General features: G+C 41.3%; 2 protein-coding genes across 25 annotated transcripts in view; one reads left to right on the forward strand and one right to left on the reverse strand.

Moving 5' to 3' along the window:
• UBAC2 (UBA domain containing 2) overlaps positions 1–24,647 on the forward strand; it is a 244,254-nt gene that overhangs the window by 33,376 nt on the left and 186,231 nt on the right. The gene's annotated exons all lie outside the window — the stretch shown is intronic.
• Positions 1–24,647, reverse strand: part of DOCK9 (dedicator of cytokinesis 9) — a 142,927-nt gene that overhangs the window by 15,796 nt on the left and 102,484 nt on the right. For 6 of the 24 annotated variants that reach the window (XM_083500979.1, XM_083500995.1, XM_083500989.1 and 3 more), the window contains 12 exons: positions 19,576–19,687; positions 19,196–19,237; positions 16,889–17,067; positions 15,717–15,833; positions 15,486–15,606; positions 14,305–14,438; positions 11,586–11,700; positions 9,844–9,910; positions 7,590–7,637; positions 5,037–5,173; positions 1,484–1,599; positions 24–161 (listed from right to left, as the gene is read on the reverse strand). In XM_083500979.1, the coding sequence (XP_083357105.1) occupies positions 24–161; positions 1,484–1,599; positions 5,037–5,173; positions 7,590–7,637; positions 9,844–9,910; positions 11,586–11,700; positions 14,305–14,438; positions 15,486–15,606; positions 15,717–15,833; positions 16,889–17,067; positions 19,196–19,237; positions 19,576–19,687 (1,326 nt within the window). Of the gene's footprint in view, positions 1–23; positions 162–1,483; positions 1,600–2,021; positions 2,577–3,398; positions 5,174–5,787; positions 5,826–7,582; positions 7,638–9,843; positions 9,911–11,585; positions 11,701–14,304; positions 14,439–15,485; positions 15,607–15,716; positions 15,834–16,888; positions 17,068–19,195; positions 19,238–19,575; positions 19,688–24,647 lie in introns of those variants that run through there. The other 18 variants (XM_083500998.1, XM_083500994.1, XM_083500993.1 and 15 more) reach the window with 6 other exon arrangements.

Genomic DNA, 24,647 nt, shown 5'->3' on the forward strand with positions numbered 1-24,647 from the left:
GTTATAAATTGAAGACTACTTACCTTAAAAATTAGTGATCTTAAGGCATTGAAGACATTTTTTAATGCAGTTTCTGACTGATTTTTTTGCAGAAAGCAAAGGTACACATCGAACACTTTTTTCATCAGAGGATTATGCCCATGATCCATCAGGAGCTGATTCTTAAAATTAAGAGAATTATATTTTGATACCTACACAGATGAATTACTTTAAGGCCTCAAAAGCCATTATAAACCTTATAGACTTGTTAATGGAATGCTTCCGTTTTGGCTATCTGCACACAAATATCTGGGAAAGAATTATTGATCTTACTTGAATTGCAGACTGGTAACATGGACAATGAAGACACTTGATTCGGTAATCAAGTAATGGAGGCAGGAACACAGAATTGTGGGAGGTAGGCTTAATCGCCTCAGTTTTTCAGGCTCACCAAGCAGCAGTAATCGATGTATGTACATAGAAAAGAACTCTGAATGTACCTGCCTACCTCCCCACAGCTGATGACATGCCGCCAAAATAAATAACATAACCCCTTAAACATAGGAACAAAGGGAACCCTTAAGTAAAGCCTTGACAGCAGTCTGAAATTAGCACAACTGCAGACCACAGCAGGGAGGGCTCTGGTGTTTTCATCTGTTTGTCACCTTACAAATCTACTCTTCAGGTAAGACCAATCGTTCTATTTATTGCAGTGGATGATGAAGCCCACTGGATTGGGACATACCACAGTGATTCCCAACTGGGTGGGACCCAACTGCAGTGGTGTTGCTTAAAGTGCTTGATGAACGAGCACGAGCGTGACTATACACATTGTGTCAAACTCAGAGGTGACCCGGAAACATCACAAACAGGGGTTGTTTGAAGAGTTTTTCAATGGGTGTTCTGATTATACATGATTCCACGTAAGTGTGCGGTGCCTTGGGGTGTAACCATGCACAAATTGGTTGCTGCCTGTACTCCAGATGTTGTCAGGTGACAGCTCCTAATATCCCTGATCATCAGAACTGCTGGCTGGGGCTGATGTGAGTTGGAGTCCAAAAACATCTGGAGAGCACTATGTTGGCTAAAGGTAAAGGGACCCCTGACCATTAGGTCCAGTTGTGACCGACTCTGGGGTTGCGGCGCTCATCTTGCTTTATTGGCCGAGGGAGCCGGTGTACAGCTTCCGGGTCATGTGGCCAACATGACTAAGCTGCTTCTGGAGAACCGGAGCAGTACACGGAAACGCCGTTTACCTTCCCGCCGGAGCGGTACCTATTTATCTACTTGCACTTTGACGTGCTTTCGAACTGCTAGGTTGGCAGGAGCAGGGACCGAGCAACGGGAGCTCACCCCATCGTGGGGATTCAAACCGCCGACCTTCTGATCAGCAAGTCCTAGGCTCTGTGGTTTAACCCACAGCACCACCCGCGTACCACTACATTGGCTACCTCTGGATAAAAACTATGGCTACGCCTAACTATACAGGTATCTAAGCACATACCTTGAATGCCATTGTGAATAAAGATAAAGTGTCCAGAATTGTAAGGCAAACTTCAGTGGCAATGTTGGCTTCAAGTAAAGATTGGTGAAGGACGTCTGCTTCTGAATGGCCATAACCTGTGGAAATTTGAGGCAGTTGTTACTTTGAACTCTGTACCAGACTTTGACAAAACTCCAACCTTTTAATATCCACACTACTAATTGAATAGTAGCAAAGCTGGAATTCTTATGTGTCTTACAGGAATGCTGCAGTTGCAGGTATATAACATGTGCACATATTTGCAAGCTTGGGTCGTGTAAATGATTGCTTTATGTTTCAGATAGCTTGAAGCAAAAAGTAAGGGCTGAGAGTACATAAATAACAAATGAGTTACAGTAATATTCCAGTTGTATCCCAGACCTGTGGCCTACACATAGGTGGAATTAGCCTAGATAAGTGACAACTGAGAAATAATTTTCAAAAATTCTGAGACCCATTCAGTTTGGTCTAGGACAGTTCTTTTCCAGACTTCTGATAGCTGAAGCACATTTTTTCATGATTTAAAATTGAAAGAAAATCAAAAAGTTTTACCCTCATACTAAGAATGTAAGATTAAGAATTACCCACCTTCAAAAAACACAATCCATGCGTTTCTTAATGAGTCCTCATTCTAGGATATGCCTGCTTGTTGGAAGGTGACAAGTCCTGAGCAGACTCATGCAGACAGACAACTGTTAGCCTCCTCTAAAGGCAGATAATTCTGCTGCATCAGGAGTCTTTAAATGCTCTAATCATTTGCAACACAGACAGAAGGAAAGAAGTCCCCAGCATGCATCTCTGAGAGATGCAATGGGCAATCTCCTTCATGGTTGCATACAATGGGCTCACAAGAGCATTTACTTTCATTCTTATCTGAATATATAAACGGAACCATTGTAATACTATGCCACGGATACTCATCTCACTAAGTCAATCCAGGAGAATAACATGGCCAATGGTATCAAAGGCTATTGAGAGATCAAGCAGAAGTAAAAGAGTTGCACTCTCCTGTCCCCTTTTGTGATGAAAGGCACCCATCAAGACAACCAAGGCGGATTCAGTTCTGAAACCAGGTCTGAACCAGATTGGATCTAGATGACCAGGCTCATCCAGGAACACCTGCAGTTGCTCCACAACCACCTTCTCTACCACCTTTGCCAAGAAAGGAGTGCTTACGACTGGTCTACAGTTATTGCACTCCATTGGGCTTTTTGAGGAGTGGATACACCACCACCTCTTTAAGGGGAGTGGGCACCACCCCATCACACAAAGATGCATTTACTGCTCCTCTGACCCATTCAGTCATCTCACCCCAGCTTCTTTTAATAAACCAGGATGGATAAGGATCTAATGAATAGGTAGTTAGGCAGATCATTGCAAGTATCCTGTCCATATCATCAGATTGCATTAACTGGAACTGATCCAGCAACACTGGGCTTGATGTTGCATTAGGCACCTCACAAGGCAGCATCTAAAATCACTGCAAACCCAAGCAACTTAGTGGAGTTAACCCTTTTTTAAGTTAACTACCTTTCATTCCTGTATCTCCACTTTGTTAGAACAATTAATTTCTGGATTTTTTGCTCATATACAGTTAACTGAATTTGCACTAAAACTGTATTGCAAAACCAATAAAAAGCTAGACTAGGTATGTTAGAAATGTACGTATCTCTTGTATTTCCCTAACTGAACACCATTATTTCCTATCTTCATAAAAGCACTATTGAAACGAGTTATTTGTTTAACTATTTAATGACATATTACTCCAGGGGAGCATAATATCAGTAAATAAGATGCTAAGAAATAGGTATAGTCATTTTAAGGGGGGGGGAATACCAATTAGCAAAATTTAAAATCAAATTTTCTTCCCAGAAATATGAAGCATTGATCAACCTACGCTTAGGAATAAGGTGGCCCTTTAATACATTTGCCCCTCCAGATGTTGCTGAACTACAGATCCCATTATCCTTGGCCATTTGGGAATGTTTGCTAGGGCTGATGAGTAGTTCATAAACATCTGGAATGCCAAAGGTTCCACAGCCCTGCTGTACATTAAAGGAAGCAGCAGAGAAGAACCGTCATTGAAACATCAGGTGAATGGCAAAGGAATTTTGGCAAACTGTGAAATATGGCTACAAGAAGAAGAAGAAATCTAAGGATCTCCTAAGGCTCAAGCAGAGACACAGGGGGGTTTGCATGCACCCATTTCCCTCCTGAATACCTTCCTTCTCAAAAATTGTCCCAACCAAATTCCTGAAGTGCTCTTTAAATGTCTGTGCTCAAAATGGGATTTGACATGAGGGTTTTTAAAACAGAACAAAAATGATGACTTTGGTCCTAAGTTCCACTTGCGGAATAGGGGTTTTCTGCCTTCCGTCTGCTGCTCCTGGGGCCCTCCAAAGCAGGTGGTGTGGGAGTTCCAGATGGAGGGGGAAATCCCCCCCCCTTTGCTTGAGTGGAAATTACTTCCGATTTCACAAAGACAGTGTTCAGTCAAATCAATCTGCATGCAGCAGTGCCATGTCCATATTTAAAAAGTGTATTGGAAAATCTCTTCGCCCCCCCCCCCACAAAAAAATTGAACTCAGGGATAGAAGTCTTCTGGAGAATAATTCTGGGGATTCTGTGAGGTATTTTTGAGAAAGAGCTGCCAATCAATCTTTTCTGTGTCTGGTCTGGGTGAGCTTTCAGTTTTGGAAAATTTGAAAAATGGGGAATACACTGCTAGATTATAGCCTTAAAAACAGGCTAGAATGAAGAAAAAGTATCCAAGACTTAAATCAGCTCACTACTAATTTCCAGAGATGCATTTGTTAAAAGTATTCAGGCAGTACATAGTTAATGTGGGTTTTATTATTTCAGTAAGCTGCCCATTCTTGAATACTGTGAAGCTTCACAAAAGTCGAGTGATATTCTTAATGATGCAGCTGAAATATTTCCAAAGATTACTTAAATCTAGATTTCATTTCAAAAATTCCAACAGAAGCTGACTTCAACCTGATTGTCTTACCATTGTCTACAGAAATTCCAAGCAAACTTGATATTTTTCTCACACTGAAAACACAGAAAAAGTCACTTCATTACTGGGTGCTTCTTCACATCCAAACTAAATCATGGACTGTCACAGTACTTTTATGCTACTTCCCCTTAAAAACTTGATGCCAAAACATGGTCACATGGTCAACCAAGCACATTTCACCGTTTTCAAAATGTTCTTGAGAAAGAGTATAATGAAAGTTCTCAATGGCAGTTGAAAACGTTGTTCAAGATGAACACCACAGAGTGCATAAATTTGAAGTAGAATACATCAAATACCAATGTATACAAAAATTTGAGTATAGCATGTTAAAATGCTGTAGTTAACCATGTTCCACATTGTGTCATCATTTGTTACTTCCACTCAGCTGTGAACGGAATTCATGTTGGTGCTTGACCTTGAAAAATAAAGTCCATGACATGCTCTGGTGTGGGTTTCGACCTGCCTCTGGTGTTGTGGTACTGGATGAGATTTCAGGTGTTATGTCATGGAACTTACTGTGGCTAAATGTGAGAGAGTTATCCAGGCTGCTCAGCTGCTGTAATCTGGCATGCATCATCCCTGTTCTGTTACGGGAAACAGGCAATGTCTGAGATTTTCGATCATGAACTATGGGTCCCAACCCCTCCTGGTTCCTGCAAGATGGGTGAAATGGGACAGAAGCAAAAGTTAAACATGTTGCACTGCAGCAAGAGAGGGTGAGAGTTAGTTAAGCAGGCCAAGCAAAAACTCTACTAGAAGATGAAAATACAATGCAGCCTATTATCTATTTTAGTTAAAAGTTTTGGGAAATTTATCCAGTCAGTCAAAGCAGTATATAAAGGATGTGGACTATAGTATTTACTTCTTGACCACAATGGACTATTTACAGTTGGACAGACTGGAGGTAGGTTAGCTATAGTGAGAGTCTTAGGAAGACAGACTCAGTCAGGAAGACTAACTCTACCTGACCACTGTACTTTGGTCATTTTACATTAGCTTAAACTAGGCAGAATTCCAAAAGCATCACAGCAAGTACCTTCTCAGTCCAAAAGCTTCAAAAATGCTTGAAAGCAGCAGCACACAACTTGCTTTAGAAACATTTAGTTCAGAATAGTAAATGTGCTACCGTGTATACAAATAATTTTTAAGAGAGCTTTGTGTGATCTGAATTTGTTATAGAAAGTTTAAGGAGGATCTGAGAGAGTATTTAGTAAGCACACATGCAGTAAGAGCAAAATTACGTGATATACTAATGCCTGTATCTTACCGAGGCAGGAAGGGAGTAGAGCCATATACTTTGTTAAACTTGCCAGCAATCAAGTGAAGGAAATAGAAAAGTGATCTGTGTTAGCAATCAGTACAGACTAACCTCCTAGTGTGTACCACCACCAGAGCTGACAAGAAATGAAAACCAATACCAGAATTACACACATCCCTGTTTCCTCAACCATAGGGTGTGTAAAGATTGCATGCACTATTTTTTTGCTAGCACATTCCTTTGGTGCATCTCAATGTGAAATATTTGTGAATCACTTCAATAATCACAATTTACATCAGAAACGTGCATAGTTTTCAGTTCAATGTTTTCACATGCAACACAACCAAGTGGTATGTTATTGGTGAAATAGTCTCTTAACCAATTTATCAAGAGCTATTTAATGCATTTTCATGCATTATGAATATTCCTACTTATACAACTATATCAAGTGGGCAAAAGCTCAAACTGTAATTTCAGGAGCAGCAATATGTATTATTCTTAAATAAAATGGTTAAACATCATGTAGTACATTAAGAAAAATGCAACAATAAAGAAATAAAGGATATTTTACTCCAGTCCAAAGAAATAACACAAGTGCCAGTGCCACATTAGAAATGTGTGGCTTAATTCTGGATGGCAAAACCATGTATGTGCTGTATCACTTCAGTCTGCATGTGAGGTCTTACTCAAGAGTAACCAGCACATTGCCCTCCAGATGCTGAACTTTAATTCTCATTAGCCCAGTCAAGATAGCCAATAATCAGGATAATGGACACTATAGTTCAACAATGTCTTGAAGATAAGATAAGTCCTCCCTGACATCTAATTTATTGTGTGGAGGGATCTTTTGGTCAGAAGAGCCCAGACCTGCTATCTGAAGTGATTTACAGATCATACACTGCTTTACCACCTCAGGCGCTTTGTGAGAACTAGGTGCAAACATTAGGAAACAGGCAGAACAAATCTAAAGCTGGGGGAAAATCCAAGGTTTAAAGAACCCCAAATGGCATTTTCCCCTGGGAGCAGGCTGAGGAGATGGAGGATAAATAGCCATATAAGTGTTGCAACACTTTTAGGTGAGTTCAAATACCTATTCAGTTTGATTCACAGAACAGCATGCTTTATTTTGATTTTTCCATGCCCCCTTTCAAGACATTGTCAAAGATTAAAAGCAAAAATCAACCAATGGCAATAGGATAATCTTTGGGAGAGAAAGAAAGGCAATGTATGTTGTATATTTCTCTTTCATATATCCAAGTCATAATTTCCTGTATTTGTGTCTGATGTAAGTCACAATAACATCAGCTAGCAAGTGACAGGCTTGTGCCAAAAGTCCATGTGGAGGCTGTCTCTAACATCAAAATATTGCAACAAACGAGGTAAATTTCCATACAAGCAGCTAATGGAACTAAGCCCAGTGTGGCCAGCACTGGATAGGATGAAAAGATACATGTGGTGTTACAAAGCCTTGTTTAGTCTGACTGGAGAGTGCACAGGAGGTAGGAATAATTCACAGGCTATCATTCAGGTACTATGCACGGTTTTGAGAATGTCACAAGGCAGTTTGGGCAAACCTCCACAGTTTTAATAGCTAACACAAAAATCCCTAACTATGTAGTGCAGCAATTTGGGATGAGTTTTCAGTGCTAGTAAGGCAACACAGGTAACATGTGTCAAGCACTACAAAGGCCGTATACTTACCTTCTAATACAAAGACATCTCTTTCCAGTATTAACTGAACATTATTCAAATGACAAGAATTTAAGGCATTCTGTCACAACAAAGTTACACCATTAGGTTATACACAGTACCTGGCGATGTATCGTTTTCCCATGTATTGAAACTGATGCAAGCACACTCTGCAAAGAACACAGTGAGGGTTAGTTTTAAAACTAAGGCATAATTTTAGTAAAAACTTAACTGGAGCCAGCTCATGATATGATAAAATAATGAATGTCCACGATTTTAATGATCACTTGGCTTAATTCCCATCCCCAAACCAGAGTCTCTACCTCAATCCCATGTTACAGCTGTCACCTTTCTGCCAAACAAGTTATGTTCAACACTTTCTGCTCTCATGCAGAGTGAAGCCAAGATGCAGTAGTTGCTATGCCTGTCTTATTTATTAAAACAGTATAGGAATTATCACTGACAATTTTTTCCACTTTCTGTAGTACTGTAGTGCAATCCAAACCATGTCTAATGAAAAGTAAGTTGTTAGGATTGTACCTGCGTCTTCAATGATCTCTAGTACATTTAAATTCCTGAACCACCAACAGTGAAAAAACAGTTCACAGCCAATCTGCTTTCTTCACAAAAATATTTATGCCAATGCTATGGCAGCAACATCAGTCAAGTGAATGAATGAAAAGCCTACAGGCATGTGGTCTTCTTTAGGGTCAAAATGCATTCTTACCAGGATCTGTCTTGGGCTCTACTTATGCTAGAGAGGTCATGATAGTAACCTCTAATTATAGAAGGCAGTCTACAGAATATCTCCCACACACAGATACTGTGTGATGGGGGCATCATAGAACATGTTGTTGTCCTGCGGAGCGACCTTTCCATAAAAATTCACTACCATGAACATCTTCTCAAAGAGCTGTAACAGTGTACTTATTTGGGTTTCTAGTAGCTGGCATCCCATCATTAATAGATAAGGGATCAGAAGTAGTGAGTGTTTTATTCACATTATTAGGTAACTTCATTGAAAACATTAACAGGCAGTCAGAAATGCCCAGAAAACAGGCAACCTAAAATATTTAATAATAAAAGAACTTTGATCATGACTTAAAGGTAAAGGTAAAGGGACCCCTGACTGTTAGGTCCAGCTGCGAACGACTCTGGGGTTGCGGTGCTCATCTCACTTTACTGGCCGAGGGAGCTTCCGGGTCATGTGGCCAGCATGATTAAGCCGCTTCTGGCGAACCAGAGCAGCGCACGGAAACACCGTTTACCTTCCCGCCAGAGTGGTACCTATTTATCTACTTGCACTTTGACATGCTAGGTTGGCAGGAACAGGGACCGAGCAACGGGAGCTCACCCCGTCGCGGGGATTCGAACCGCCAACCTTCTGATCGACAAGCCCTAGGGCTCTGTGGTTTAGACCACAGCACCACCCGTGTCCCTTGATCATGACTTATAGAAAACAAATTAGTTAGGGATTTGGTATATCAAGAGATACGACCTATGACTGATAAATGAATCTCCATATTCAGAGGCAGTATGGCTGAATATGATATATTGCAGACACATAATGCAGAAGAGCTATTTCCTCCATGCTCTGTGGTCTTCCTGGAGTCATCTGGTTTGCCACAGTGGGAAGCTGGGTAACAGACTTGATGGATCTTTGGTCTGATCCAGCAGGGCTCTTTCGCTCTTCTTAGGGACAGACAGATTGATGCAAACAACCATGTGTTAGTTTTGTATCTGACTGAGGGCCTTCAGTTCCCGTCAATGTTTATAGAAATCTGATAGCACCTTAGGTGTATCAAGGGTATTCACAGATTTTTGAGGAGTCACCAGTGGATTTGCAGCTGGTAAGCTAAGGGATTCATCTTTTGTACTCTGTTAAGCACAATTATCCTGTGTTTACAATAAAATGTTCAAAGCAGCTCACAAGACCTTATTAATATACTGTATAATGATAATAACACTTGGAACAACAGAATGCAGCAAGGTAAGATGGGGAGAGGAAATATGTTTAATGTCCCCTCATCTGTGCATCCCTTTTCATGAAGTATAAAATGATAATTTCCATCTCCAACTTATACGTGAACAATAGTAGAACAGTATACACACACAGGTTTGCATACATCTCGTTGGAAAAACTGCAAGCTGATTTACTTCTAATTGCCAACATGGTATTAATGTTGAATGTGTGGAGATAAATGTGTGCATGTGGGAGCTTGTGAGATGTATTGCAGATTTCTCCATTACCAGGACATTGCAAAAAGTTGCAATGCTATATAGTATATACAATATTTACTGCGGACTTTAAGTTCATGTCTGAAATGCAATACCTGTACTGTACAAAGAATTATAGTAATAGCCAAGCCAACTCACTCTGCAATTGTGAAAAAATCCATAAGTTCTGATGTTGAGGCCTTGTTCCAGTATGTGAAAAGGGCATCTACAATGTATTGGAAAAAGCAATTAATAAAATGTGAGTATCACTGATGTGAATAGTTTTAAGGACACAAAGCAGGAAAGCTAGTATGTTACACAAAGCAAAACCTGGTTTGAGACTACACATCTAACAGCAGACAGCCTTCTAAATATGCATTTGAGGTACAAGTGCACAGCTTATTACTCCACAGCTCTTCTGTATAGGCTCTCTATTCTATACTGGTCAAGATTACATAGCTTGAACTAGAGATGGGCCAATCTATCAATTTCTCTCAGTTTCTAATTTTTCCACTCTTAAGCTCAGTTCACCACATTTCCACATTAAAGGTAAAGGTACCCCTGCCCTTGCGGGCCAGTCGTGTCCGACTCTAGGGTTGTGCACCCATCTCACTTAAGAGGCCGGGGGCCAGCGCTGTCCGGAGACACTTCCGGGTCACGTGGCCAGCGTGACGAAGCTGCTCTGGCGAGCCGGCACCAGCGCAGCTCACGGAAACGCCGTTTACCTTCCCACTATAAAGCGGTACCTATTTATCTACTTGCACCTAAGGGTGCTTTCGAACGGCTAGGTGGGCAGGAGCTGGGACCGAAAGACGGGAACTCACCCCACCGCGGGGATTCGAACCGCCGACCATGCGATCAGCAAGCCCTAGGCGCTGAGGTTTTACCCACAGCGCCACCCGCGTCCCATTTCCACATTAGCTTGTGATTAAAAAAAAAAAACTACTCAGGAATATTGCTCTGCATTTCAGCGCACATTTCTCCTAATATGCAAGCAATACCCCCTAACATGAAGCATTTCTGTATTGTATTTTTACCTTTTGCTCATTTTTTTGATTGAAGAACTGGATTACAACATTTGTAGAAATGTGAAATTCAAAGGATATTTTGGGAGATACCCATTCGGGAAGGATTAGGTAGGTATTGCAGGGGAACTAGGATGAGATATCACCTAAGTGTGTAAGCTGAATGCTGTGGAAGGAAGCATTCCCCCAGGTCCCCAGCCATGTAAATATATGCCAGAGCTTTGAATTGTGCTTGGCAATTGCCAGGCGTTTCTGAACAGTCTTCAGAACCAGTCCCTTATACAATACATAGCAATAGTCTAATATGGAGGTTTAGCAGAGCATGGATAACGGAGCCAGATTCTCCATTTCAGACCGGAAGGAGCTTCAGCTGGTGGAAGATGCTCTGTGCCACTAACACACATCGGGTATCCAGGGACAAAGCTGTAGCACTCCTAAACCACAAACCTGACCCTTTTGTGGGGAGAGGAATCCCATCCAGAACAGGCTGAACTCCACTTCTGTAGAGGGATAAACTACCCACCAATGGTACCTTTTGTCTTGTCTGGATTAAGCATTCATCTTGTGGGCATTTTCTGCTCATTTATATAAGTTTACATCCCCTAGCAAGTATTTGGTTGGTAGAATGCCAAATTCAGAGATGAGTTCTGGGGCAGGGAAGCAGGAAGCATTGAAGTAATCTAGTCTTCAGCCCCTAATAAATAACAGCAGAACCAGAAAACTTTTTGCAGAATTAAACACGAGGAATACAAATCAGAAGAGAATCTAACAGAGGCTATTACATTCCAAGTTACACATGACATGTTACAGCTGTTACTGAACAGGGGTTTAAAACACTCACTGTCAGAATTTAAGAAGTGAAAAGCTTTTGCTTACCATCTGACATGCTTTTTAAAATATGAAGGAAACACATCAGTAGACTCCTGATTTCAGCTTGATCAAGCTTGTCACATCGAACTACAGAACTTCCCAAAGGGCAAATCTGTTGGTTCTGAAAAATACAGGAATAAAGTCGGACAAGAGGCTCATCTTAATGCATTAAGGCACAAACACAGCATCTCAAAACCGAGAGAGTTGGGTATCCAAGGACAAAGGTGGAACACTCCTAAATCACAAACCAGATCCTTTTGTGGGGAGAGGAACACTCACATGTTGATAGTGTAAGTTGCTAAGACACACCAGCATATAGACCAATCTAAGTTTGTACATTGCACCCAGATCCAATTCCCTTTTTGTACACATTCGATGGTTACCTCTCTCAAGCCTTCAATTTGTAAACAAGAAAAACTACTTAAGGATAAGAGTTAAAGTAAATGCGTATCTTCTTTAGGGCAATTGGTCAGTATCTAAAGGTGTATGATACAGCCATGCTTCAATATGTGATTTGTATATGGAAATGCCAAACCATAAAGCAATTACTTTTGAGCCTCAAACTACAATAGCAAAAGTACTACACTGCAAACGCGCACAAACAGCTTAAACTAATGTGGAATTAGAGAAGACTACGAGCAAGGAATGAAGTGTCATGGTATAACTTTGAACAATAAAAAGAGCCAACACAAATAATGCCTCATCATAATTGTCAAAAATGGAATAGAAACTATATGGAAGTTTCAGAATATTTGGTAGGCATGCATGATCATCTGACACACAGGAAACAGGAATATCACACAAAAGCCAAAGACAATTTGACAGTAAATGCTTAAACCTGCATTAATTAATTAATTAAGCCTTACAGATGTTTCAGGCCTTCTTTCAAGTGTTTGCCTGCATGCCTTCCCCCAGGCATACTAATTTTAAGATAAAAATATACAATTACATATGCAGAGTAGTCTTTCAATCCTATTAAGATCAACTCAGGTCTTCTGACTTCCATTCCTGAGTTGTAAAGACTTTCTGCAATATTTGTTGCTGCAGGAAAGCCCTGCACCCATCACTGTAGCCCCAAAAGGCAACTTGCTTTGAAATCAATCAGACCAAATAAAATATCAGCCAGGAGAAACGCTTAGAAGTAAGTCAGCTAGGATAAGTACCATCATGAAATGTATAATAAAATAGCAGCTATGTCAAGCAAGAAACGAGTATAACATATGATATTCAAAAAGGCTACACCAAGTTTTAAAATTTCAGTACTACTGTCAATTGCTTCACACTGCAAATCAAGCCATTACCATGAAGAAAAAAATAATTAGATGACAATTTTGCCATATAGCAGAAGTAGCCTTACAGTGTGCAGATCATTAACAAATTTGATGGTGTGGTTTTTTACATTTCAGTACGCCATGATACTTTCAAACAATTAAAATACTGTTTCCTCTCCAGTAGAAGCTTCTTCAATGCTCAGGGCAAAATTGGCAACAAGCTGCACTCAGAAACTTAACCAAATAAACCACACAAAAATGAATACTTCTTGTAATGGAGGAGACACAACAGCATGGAAATCTCTCTCTAGTAAAGATGGAACTGTCAATAGTGAAAAATCCACTGTAACACGCTTTTTCTTTGATGAATGGTAGTGTTCTCGTTCCTCTCCACTAGTAAATAATGTATGAGCAGAATGCCTTCTGAGAAGTTTCTCCCTCTGCCACAAGGCGGCATGTCAGGGTCAAGAAGAAAACATTAAACCATGGTGTGACTGCCACAAGATCCAACCTCAAAACGTTAGAAATATGACAGGTAAAAGGCAAATGCAACTGAACGTGAGAAGCTAAATACGCTTAATTATTAAAACTCTTTCACTGAAAGCAACCATGTGGATTTATACCAGTGAACTAAGACAAGTAGGACTGTATCCAATGGTAGTCACACTCTAAGCAGATCCACTGAAATGAATGAACCTAAGTTATCCCCCTTAATTTTAATGGCTTTACACTGAGTGTGGCTACTATTGGAGACAGCCCTTGGTGAATTAAGAGTGTCCTTCAAAGAATGGTACTATATTGTCTAAAAATATTAATTTATTGTAAATTTTCCTGCATTTATGCAGTCTAAAAAATAGTCAAAATAAGTTGGTATTATATACACGTATATAATACCAACTTATTTTGACTTTTAGACTGCATGAATGCATAGCAATAGTCTATACGTATATAATACCAACTTATTTTGACTATTTTTTAGACCGCATGAATGCAGGAAATTATACACGTATATAATACCAACTTATTTTGACTATTTTTTAGACTGCATGAATGCATAGCAATAGTCTATACGTATATAATACCAACTTATTTTGACTATTTTTTAGACCGCATGAATGCAGGAAATTATACACGTATATAATACCAACTTATTTTGACTATTTTTTAGACTGCATGAATGCAGGAAAATTTACATAGTTCCTTTACCTTTATATATACACATAAGTAAATACACATATAACATATTTATTGAGACAGTGGCATGGTTTCCTCTAGAAATTAACGTTCACTCAATAGGGGCCTTCCCCTTACAGCTAGACACATTTTATTTAATGTAGAATAAGAGAAGAACTAGAAATGGCTACTCATTTTCCCTCAGCGGAGTAAATTATACAGTAGTAGCGAAAAAGCAAGAAGCTTCTCTTACAAACACAAATATATAAAAGTACCCTTACCTTGTCAAGGGAATTGCTCTTTTCACTATGTCTTTCTGGGAGACTGTTTCCTGAATCTGTACTTATAAGAGAACCTCTTGAGTCTGCATTTCTTACACAATTAACATTTGGATTCGAAGAGGTATATGGGGATGCTGAATAATAAGATGGTAGAAAAGGGATACATTAGAGGCTCTGCTAGTGTGAGATTCAACCTGCATTCAACTGCCCCTCTTTTATTCAAATGACCCTTCCAGTATCTATATGCTAGGTAGATGCCAGAAACCTGGCTTGTAAAGGGATTGCCAGCTGGGTGCATGTTTCAGGTGACAGAATTCAACATCTGGATTTATCAGTAGGAGATATCTGAATGCGAAGAAATACAGACTTACCATATTTTTCCATGTATAAGACTAGGTTTTTTTCCTTAAAAATAATGTCAAAAATTAGGGGGCGTTTTATACACAGATACATCGTCCCCCATTTTCTTAAATCTGAGTCCCCCAAAATAGGGAGCGTCTTATACATGGGGGCGTCTTATAGATGGAAAAATACGGTATTTAGTTAACGGATATACATATACATATATATGACTTCATTATTTTATATCCCATTCAAGAAACTAATGAGTACCCAATTTTTTCCTTATAACCAACTGAAAGTAGATTTGGCTGAGAGAGTTTCATGGGAACAAGCTCTGTAACTGTGTGGAAATTTGATTTTTTAAAGTAATATAAGGGCTTAAAGGGATGTGAAGTTAGAAATAGAACGCAGAAATGGAAAGAAGAAGAAACCGTAAGGTAAAGGATGAAAAAGTATATGGGAAAGTTATCAAAATTAGATAGAAAATTAATTAAAAAACCTAACTGAAAAGAGAGATCAGCGAGAGCAGGAAAATGAACTGCTCTGTCAGGCAGGAGAGAAAAAACTGACGAGCGACCACACCTGCCTCCCAGAGTTCTTTGCTCTCCTGCCTCCATCACATGACAAGATAATACCCAAGCCATTTACGGCATCAACAACAGACTCAAATTTTGAACCCATGTCTCAGTGACCGAAGTTCAAACACCACCCACTATGCCACATCAACATTACATCCCTCAAAAGATCATTTTCACCAATAAAAGATCTACATGTAAAGTATCAAATTTCATTTCTTAGAAGAATTAAGATAAATGTAAAAAATATTTTTAAATGGTTACCAATGCCTGATATAGCACCAAACACGTCCTTGTGGAGGTTGCTATCAAGGGTATTCACAGATTTTTGAGGAGTCATCAGTGGATTTGCAGCTGGTAAGCTAAGGGATTCATCTTTTGTGCTCTGTTAAAAAAGAAATAATTTCACTTCCTTTGATATGCCTAAAAGTGGTATATTTTTACGCTAAAGTTTTTTCAAGCTTTAAAGTTTCAGAAATAAAAATATCTACTCACACTGCTGGAAGCATTAATAGGGAAAGGTGAAATATCCTTGACATCAATTCGATGGGCATTTTCTATCAGCACTCCAAAGGTTGGCAAATACAACGTAGCTATTCTCGCTTGATGGCTCTGTACCAAAACATTTTTGTTCTCATTATTCAATGGGAATATACACACACTCACATTTCAGATATTCGCTGTTGTGAAGCTAGAGTTATAACTTGATTTTTGGTTCTTGCACATTTAAAAGGAACAGATGTTGGCTGTTCCTTTTAAATGTGCAAACCCTCAAACATATCCTTTTTGCAGTCAGGTGGGAGTCACAAGTTTACTGAATCTGAATTTGCTAATCACGATGTTAGCAATTAAGAAAAAGCTCAACAAGTATGGCAAGGTGAGAATTAATAATATATTTTATAGTGCAAGAAGCATAGTTTGCCAGGTGAGCAAGTCTATCTTTGCCCAATGATTCACTCTTGCTTGAGCTGGTAATACAGGCAAAAGGCTCTTTGATCATCTCCCCCAGCGTTCTCGAACCTCATCTCAGAAGATCTCTGCTTACAAAGAAATAAAGAGTTCTGGTGCACAGACAGGCTCCCCCTATTCAGAGAAGTGCAGTAAGTTTAGAATCCTGTATTGGCTATGATCTCTGCATCTACTATTAAAGCATGAGTAGAGGAGCCCTGGGATTAGACTGATTTTATTTGTGAAACTTCAGTAAATAAGCACTGCAGGTATTTTGTAGCATACACAGGCTAGCTTAGTGAAGTTCATAGAGGGAAATATTTTCATCCCCTCCTCCCTCCTGTAGCTACCTATAACCTCCACAAAGCCTCTCCAGAGATGTGGTGCCCTCTCCTGAACAATGGGGGGACAGAGCATGGAGGCCTGTTGGGAGAAGGATGGGAAGGTGAGATTTCATTTCATGAACTTCAATTTATCTGTGAATTGCAACCTAATATGGGATTCCCAATAGTCCCATATACCCACACCCCACATTGTTCAGGAGAGCCCCTCAACCTCCCCCACAGAGGATTCTCATGGGGCACAGGCGGTTACAATAAGGAAACAGGGATATAAAACATTTCTTCAGTTCACTTCCTTAAATTAACTTTTCGTAGGACCCAAGTCACAAAAACTTCTGCACTTAATGTAACTAAAAAAGCTTCTGAAAATATACTTACCCTGGAAACATATCTGTCATCCAAAGAATGCTTTATCATCAAATTCTTCAAAACACTGATTGCAATTTGACAGATGTCTCTGAACTCTTGCAGTGCATTTCCCACCTCCCTCAGCAGCAGTCCTACCAAGAAGTGATGCTTGCAGAACTCATCTGATAAGGAATAGTCAAGCTGAAGGTCTGAAAGCAAACACCACTGTTAAGAAAGTGTGTATTCTAATACAGAAAGATGCAATCCATTGCCATTTGGAAGCACCACAATGTTCACTACATTCTATGTCCTCTTATTTATTAGAAAAACAAAATAATGTATCTACAGATTGTTCTTTTGCTTTTTATAAGCAGAGCCAAGACTAAAAATGAAAATATTTAAGCAGTAATGAATTACAGGCAATTCCCAGTTTATGTATATTCTACTTGCACACTACTATGCACACACCGTGCCAGATATCCAGAAGTGGTACCAGGAAATGGGGATCACCTGGTCAACTGAGTTGGAGGGATGGCGGAGCTTCCACAGCTGCCACGAGTGGGGAAGAAGCTTCCCCACGCACGTCAGCTAGGTTGGTCAACCAAGCCCCGCCATCCCTCTGGCTCCCACAAGCCAGAGGGGCAGGAGGGCTTTGTTGAGCAGCCCCAACAAGCCTCTGGCTCATGAGGAGACCGTTCCCAGAGCCCAAAGAGGATGAGATGGGAAGGCTGAAAATCTCAACAAAGCCCTGCAGCTCCTCCAGCTCACGAGGAGACCCTTCCTCTTTGGGCTCTGGAGTAGGTCTCCTCCTGCTGAGCCAGTTGGACTCGCCAGGGTGCTCTCTATTTTACGTGATTTTGGATATGCACACGGGGGCCCAAAATGGAAGCCCTGTGTAAATGGAGAGTCACCGGTACTGACAGTAATTCAGTAATTTACTCTCTTGAGTACATGGTGGCTTACTGACTAAATATGAACTCTTGGAAAAGAACTCAATTGGTGGTCTGCTGTGGTCCAAAGCTCTTTCATGCTTTATGTGGCTAAAGAGCAACATTTATGCATTTTAAATAATTTTCAGACAACCACACTTTCACACAAATATGTTCTGCTAAAACCAAGCAAGTGTGGGTGACTACAAGCAAAAGGTCAGCTATCTGTGACAAAACTGAACATGCATTTTTTAAAAAGAAAACAACCAATGGCGTACCTAGTAATTCAGCGGCACCTGTACTATCAAACTTCTTGTTTTTAATATTACTTTTTTATTTAGCCCAAGAACTGGACACACAGCTAGCTAGCCTTCCTTTTCTTGGTTGGAAAAAAGGCAAGCACCGCCCCTAGAATGTGATGCATTGGACACAGATATTTCCAGGAAATACAGAGCTTGGAAAATGGTGGAAAAGGCCTTATTTTGCTTATGCACTGTGAAACAGAAGAAAGCAGGAAGAAAACATGCCCCATGACTCCAGCTGTAGCGAGTGTCTACCATCTGTGTCAGCATGTTGTAGACAACAAGAGGCTGATGAGGCAGCTTTTGGAGACCCCATAATTAATATATCCTTAAGAGGCTGGGCCTTTATATTTGTGTGCCTCGCTTCTTGCATAATAATTCCATTCTGTTGGTCCAATGACACCACCAGGGTGCATATGCGTATAGAATATGTCCAGTAGGTGGAAAGACAGAATGAGTCCTTTTGAATTTTGAGAACTTGAAATTTCACTTTAAAGGATAGTTTAATATTTATGACTGCTGGAGAAAATTAGGTATGTGATTTATTGCAATGCACCCCATAGTCTTCATTGAATCTGAGTCACTCAAAAATGATTCACAACTAATCCCACCCCTGCTGCTCCACAATTAGCATCAGCAAAGCTTGCTGACACAAAACAGGTTCCAAAGAGAGCATGGGCATACCCAGAGGGAATTTATTCCCTTTGAGTAGCAGGCCACATCACAAAATACTTTTGAAAACCCTTTCTGTGTCAAGGATTCTGCAGTGAAGTGCAGGGGAGCTGCTATTCAATACACACAAGCTTGAAGCATCCATGCAAGCACAGGGCAACTGAAAGAAAATAAGTGTTTCTTGATACTCTGGCTTGTACTAGCAAGATGAAAGCTCTGGAATGTTTTCAATCAATTTATAGTGACATGTTCATGCATTTTCAATTTGTTTCCAAATAAGCACATCAAATTTATTTTAAAAGCTCTGTTTTATCTATAGCAGTGTAGCATGACTCACAAATGGAATTACTGCACATTCTTCCATTTTACACAAGTCACCATGGTTTTTAAATTAGAAAGTCAGTGTAGGATCAAACAGCACACTCCACACCTACCTATAGGAGTGTCATAGGATTCCACTGTTGGTGAAAGAAAAGCTAATTCAAAGGAAAAAAAGAAGCAAAGTAGGACAAAACCAATAAGTAACAAATAGCTTTTCTGGTTTGAGACAACACAAAGAAACAACGAGACAGTGTGTGTGTGTGTGTGTGTGTGTGTGTGTGTGTGTGTGTTTTATACCAGAACTAAATTACTTACCTATCTGCTTTCACTCTATCACTTTATTATACAAACTGGTGAAAATTAGAGGAGACAGAAATAAAATCTCCATCTCACAATTAAAGAACCCCAATATACATATATCAAGTCACAATAGATTTCAAGATTTTTCTTACAAGACAACAATGTCAAATTATCTTTTCAAATGTGAATTTACCTTGATATCGCTGAATCCGGCCTTTTCCAAAAGGCATAGGCAGATTCAAAGGAATGTAGTGTTCATGATTACATACTACCCGGAGAAATTCAAATTTGAATTCAAAGAGGGTCTGCAAAAATATGTTGAAGTCATAAAATTGGTTGTTTAACAAAATTAACGTATTTAAATTCAATAAGCAAGCAAAAGATTTTTAATATCTGGTTTCAGTTCTTTGAAAGGATGGCTAAGAAGACCTAATAAACAAACAGCACACTGTCTGATTTCCATACAATGTTTTCATACAAGGACACACATATTCTGATAACATGAGGACTCATTATACAGTAGTGCCCCGCAAGACGAATGCCTCGCAAGACAAAAAACTCGCTAGACGAAAGGTTTTTTTGTCCGCGATTTGCCTCGCAAGACGAATTCCCCTATGGGCTTGCTTCGCAAAACGAAAACGTCTCGCGACATTGTTTCCTTTGTGTAAAAACCGTTAAAACCAAGGGTGCTTAGCTTGAGCAGCTGCAGTTGCGACTTGGCTTCGAGGAGCAACTGTTAGCACGTGGTTTGGTAGCCTTTTATCAGACTTTGCTCACTTTTGAAGATTTTCCAAAACTTTTCCAGAACTTTTCCAGAACTTCTCTTTCATCCATTTGGTAAGTTAAACTTTTAAAACTTTTTTGGGGGGTTTTGGATTTTGGGTTGGGGTGTTTGGGATTCAAGGACTTGGTGTTGGGAAGGGGTTTGCGATAATCTGGGGGCTTGTGGGCCTTTTTTGGGAATTTTTATGATTTTCTGTGACCATTGTGCCAGGTTGCTTATTTTTGAAAATTTTTCTGAGTTTGAATTTCTGAGTGCTGGCTGGCTAGGGGAACAGTGGGGGAGGTTTCTGCAGAAATCTGGGGGCTTGTGGGTTTTTTTTGGGAATTTTTATGATTTTCTGTGACCATTGGGCCAGGTTGTTTATTTTTGAAAATTTTTCTGAGTTTGAATTTCTGAGTGCTGGCTGGCTGGGGGAACAGTGGGGGAGGTTTCTGCAGAAATCTGGGACCATGTGGGGGTTTTTTGGGAATTTTTATGATTTTCTGTGACCACTAGGCATGGCTGGTTTTTTTTGAAAATTTTTCTGAATTTGAATTTCTGAGTGCTGGCTGGCTGGGGGAACAGTGGGGGAGGTTTCTGCAGAAATCTGGGGGCTTGTGGGTTTTTTTTGGGAATTTTTATGATTTTCTGTGACCATTGGGCCAGGTTGTTTATTTTTGAAAATTTTTCTGAGTTTGAATTTCTGAGTGCTGGCTGGCTAGGGGAACAGTGGGGGAGGTTTCTGCAGAAATCTGGGGCCATTTGGGGGGTTTTTGGAATTTTTATGATTTTCTGTGACCACTAGGCATGGCTGTTTTTTTTCAAATTTTTTTTTCTGAGTTTGAATTTCTGAGTGCTGGCTGGCTAGGGGAACAGTGGGGGAGGTTTCTGCAGAAATCTGGGACCATTTGGGGGTTTTTTGGAATTTTTATGATTTTCTGTGACCACTAGGCATGGCTGGTTTTTTTCAAATTTTTTTTTCTGAGTTTGAATTTCTGAGTGCTGGCTGGCTAGGGGAACAGTGGGGGAGGTTTCTGCAGAAATCTGGGACCATGTGGGGGTTTTTTGGAATTTTTATGATTTTCTGTGACCACTAGGCATGGCTGTTTTTTTTCAAAAATTTTTTCCTGAGTTTGAATTTCTGAGTGCTGGCTGGCTAGGGGAACAGTGGGGGAGGTTTCTGCAGAAATCTGGGACCATGTGGGGGTTTTTTGGAATTTTTATGATTTTCTGTGACCACTAGGCATGGCTGTTTTTTTTCAAATTTTTTTTTCTGAGTTTGAATTTCTGAGTGCTGGCCATGTTGTTATTTTTTGAAATTTTTTTTGTCTGGGTGGGGAAGCAGTTGGGGAGGGGTTTGCAGCAGTAGGGGAGGGGCTGGGGGAGCAGTTGAGGAGGGGTTTGCAGCAGTAGGGGAGGGGCTGGGGGAGCAGTTGAGGAGGGGTTTGCAATTTCTGTGTTGTGGGTGAGTTGGTGCGTGTCTGTGGGAGCAGTTGAGGTTTTTGAAGACATTGGTGATTTTTGAAGCTTTTCCTAAACTTTTTTTGCAGCCATTTGAGGTTCCTGAGGACTTCGGTGGTTGATTGTTGAAGCTTTTCCAGAACTTCTCTTTCATCCATTTGGTAAGCTCAACTTTTAAAACTTTTTTGGGGGTTTTGGGATTTTGGATTTGGGGTTGGGGTGCTTGGGATTCAAGGCCTTGGTTCTGGGTTTTAATTTCTGTGTGGTGGGTGGCTGGGTGCTTTTGTATTTTTTGGGTTTGAAGCACATCACTGATTTTTTTTCCTGTTTCTTAGTTTACGAAGGTAGGACCTGTGCTGCCATGGGACCCAAGAAGACTGCTGCTGCGGTGGCCGGCGAGAGGAAGAAGGAGAAGGTGACGCTGGAAATGAAGAAGGACATCATTCGGAAACACGACGGCGGAATGCGTGTGACGGACATCGCCAGGGAGTACGGCAGGAACCCATCGACCATCGGGACCATCCTGAAGATGAGGGAGAAGATCATGGCGACTGATGCAGCCAAGGGAGTCACCAGGATCGTGAGGAACCGCCCAGCTGTCCTGGAGGAGGTCGAGAAGTTGCTGCTCATCTGGATAGAAGAGAAGCAGCGTGCAGGGGACACAGTGTCTGAGGCCGTCATTTGTGAGAAGGCCAAGGCCTTGCATGCTGACCTCATCCGGGAACAGCCAGGAACCTCAGCCGAGCCAGAAGTCTTCAAGGCTAGCAGAGGTTGGTTTGACCGGTTCAAGACAAGATCTGGCATCCACAGCGTGGTCAGGCATGGAGAGGCTGCCAGTTCTGATGTTCCTGCGGCTGAAGACTTTGCAGCGGAGTTCCTGGAGCTTGTGAAGACGGAGGGCTACGTTCCGCAGCAGGTCTTCAACTGCGACGAGACCGGGCTGTTTTGGAAGAGGATGCCCAAAAGGACTTTCATCACTCAGGAGGAGTCCAGGCTGCCTGGCCACAAGCCCATGAAGGACCGTCTGACCCTGCTCTTCTGTGCCAACGCAAGCGGCGACCTGAAGATCAAGCCCCTGCTGGTGTACCACTCGGAGAACCCACGGGCCTTCAAGAGACACAAGATCGACAAGGAGCGGCTGAGTGTCATGTGGCGATCCAACAGCAAGGCTTGGGTCACACGTGTGCTGTTTGTGGACTGGGTCAATCTTGCTTTTGGCCCTGCTGTCAAGCAGTACCTGCTGGACAACGACCTGCCGCTGAAGGCTTTGCTTCTGATGGACAATGCTCCTGCCCATCCTAAAGGCCTTGAGGTGGACTTGTTGGAGGAGTTCAGCTTCATCAACATCATGTTCCTGCCGCCTAACACCACGCCACTGCTCCAGCCGATGGATCAGCAGGTCATCGCCAATTTCAAAAAACTCTACACCAAGGAGCTTTTCAGGCGATGCTTCGAGGTGACTGACTGCACCACCATCACCCTGCGGGAATTCTGGAAGGACCACTTCGACATCGCCACCTGCTTGAAGATGGTCAACACGGCCTGGAAAGGGATCAGCCAGAGAAATTTGAATTGCGCTTGGCGCAGCCTGTGGCCGGACTGTGTGGCACCAAGTGACTCTGATGCACCAGAGTCAACAGTGGTGCAGGACATTGTTGCCTTGGGGAGGACCATGGGCCTGGAGGTCACGGAGGAGGACGTCTGCGAGCTGGTAGAGGGGCACGACGACGAGCTGACCACCCAGGAGCTGGTCGAACTGCAGGCAGAGGCTGCGCAGGAGCAGGCCTCACTGGAAGAGGAGGAAGCAACTGAGGAACGGCTGTCCTCCGAAAGACTGAGGGACATTTGCCAGAGGTGGAAGGAGGTGCAGACTTTTGCAGATCTACACCACCATGAGAAGCACGTGGCACATGACGCTGGGAACTTTTATGATACGAGGGTCATGTCGTATTTCAGGGAGCTGCTGAAAAGGCGGATAAAGCAGCAGACTATGGACAGGTTCTTGACCAAGAAGCAAAGAGTGGAAGAGGAGCCTTCTTCAAGTGGTCCCCCAGAGACTTAGAAAATGTCTGTATACTGTACTTTATTGATTTTTAAATGTATTTCTGTCATGTTTATAAAGTTTATTTATTTTCCCTTAAATTTTTGAACTGCTCTTTACAGTATGTGTGACTTTAAAGAGCAGTTAATAAACTGTTGTTGTACCAAATTTGGCTTTGTTTGGACTTTTTTTGACCATAGGAACGCATTAATTGATTTTCAATGCATTCCTATGGGATTTCGTGCTTCGCAAGACGAAAAATTCGCTAGACGACAAAAATTGCGGAACGAATTAATTTCGTCTTGCGGGGCACCACTGTATTTCTTCTAATTTTATTAGAAATATGAAATATAGCAGATCTTTTTGTATAACCAATTTCCAGCTTATGCATGGTGAAATCTTGCCTGCTTTGTGAGATAAGATGAAGGTATTCTTGGAAACCAAAAAGCAAGCAAGCTTTGCTCTGGAAACGTATTTAAATATTGCAACTAAGAAAAAAAATCACTGCCCATAAAATATATGTCTCAGAATGCTACATGCATAAAGGTTGCAGTTACAGGACACAACGTTACGGACACAGACCTTTCATGGGTGTAACAAGGACACAACTTTTACTGGGTTTGCTCTAGCATGGGGACAAGGAACTATCCATCGTGCAGCCCCATCTGCAACCAGAAATGAAGAGCTGGCCTGAGTACAGGGCAATCTGGGTGTGGGCAAGTCCAGTGGGCCTCTCAGGCAAACTAGGATTCATGCCACCCATGAGCTCTGTTTTAGGTAGAAAGCAACAGTCCAAGATCCCTTAAGGAGAGGTGCTCAGTGGCAAGTAGGGTTAAACTGCCAGGCTCTGCTCCTCAATCAACCAAATGGAAGCTCACATTAGTTCCCCGCGGAAGACCTGTCTGTGCTATGAGTCAGTCAGCGCTTTAGAGGGGATTGCATCCAGGACAAGCCTTTTCCACCCACTCTGCCCACACAGGGAGCCAAATGGGGTTCTCTA

Source organism: Podarcis liolepis (assembly GCF_965112155.1).
Source record: "Podarcis liolepis genome assembly, chromosome: 4".
Lineage (NCBI taxonomy): Eukaryota > Metazoa > Chordata > Lepidosauria > Squamata > Lacertidae > Podarcis > Podarcis liolepis.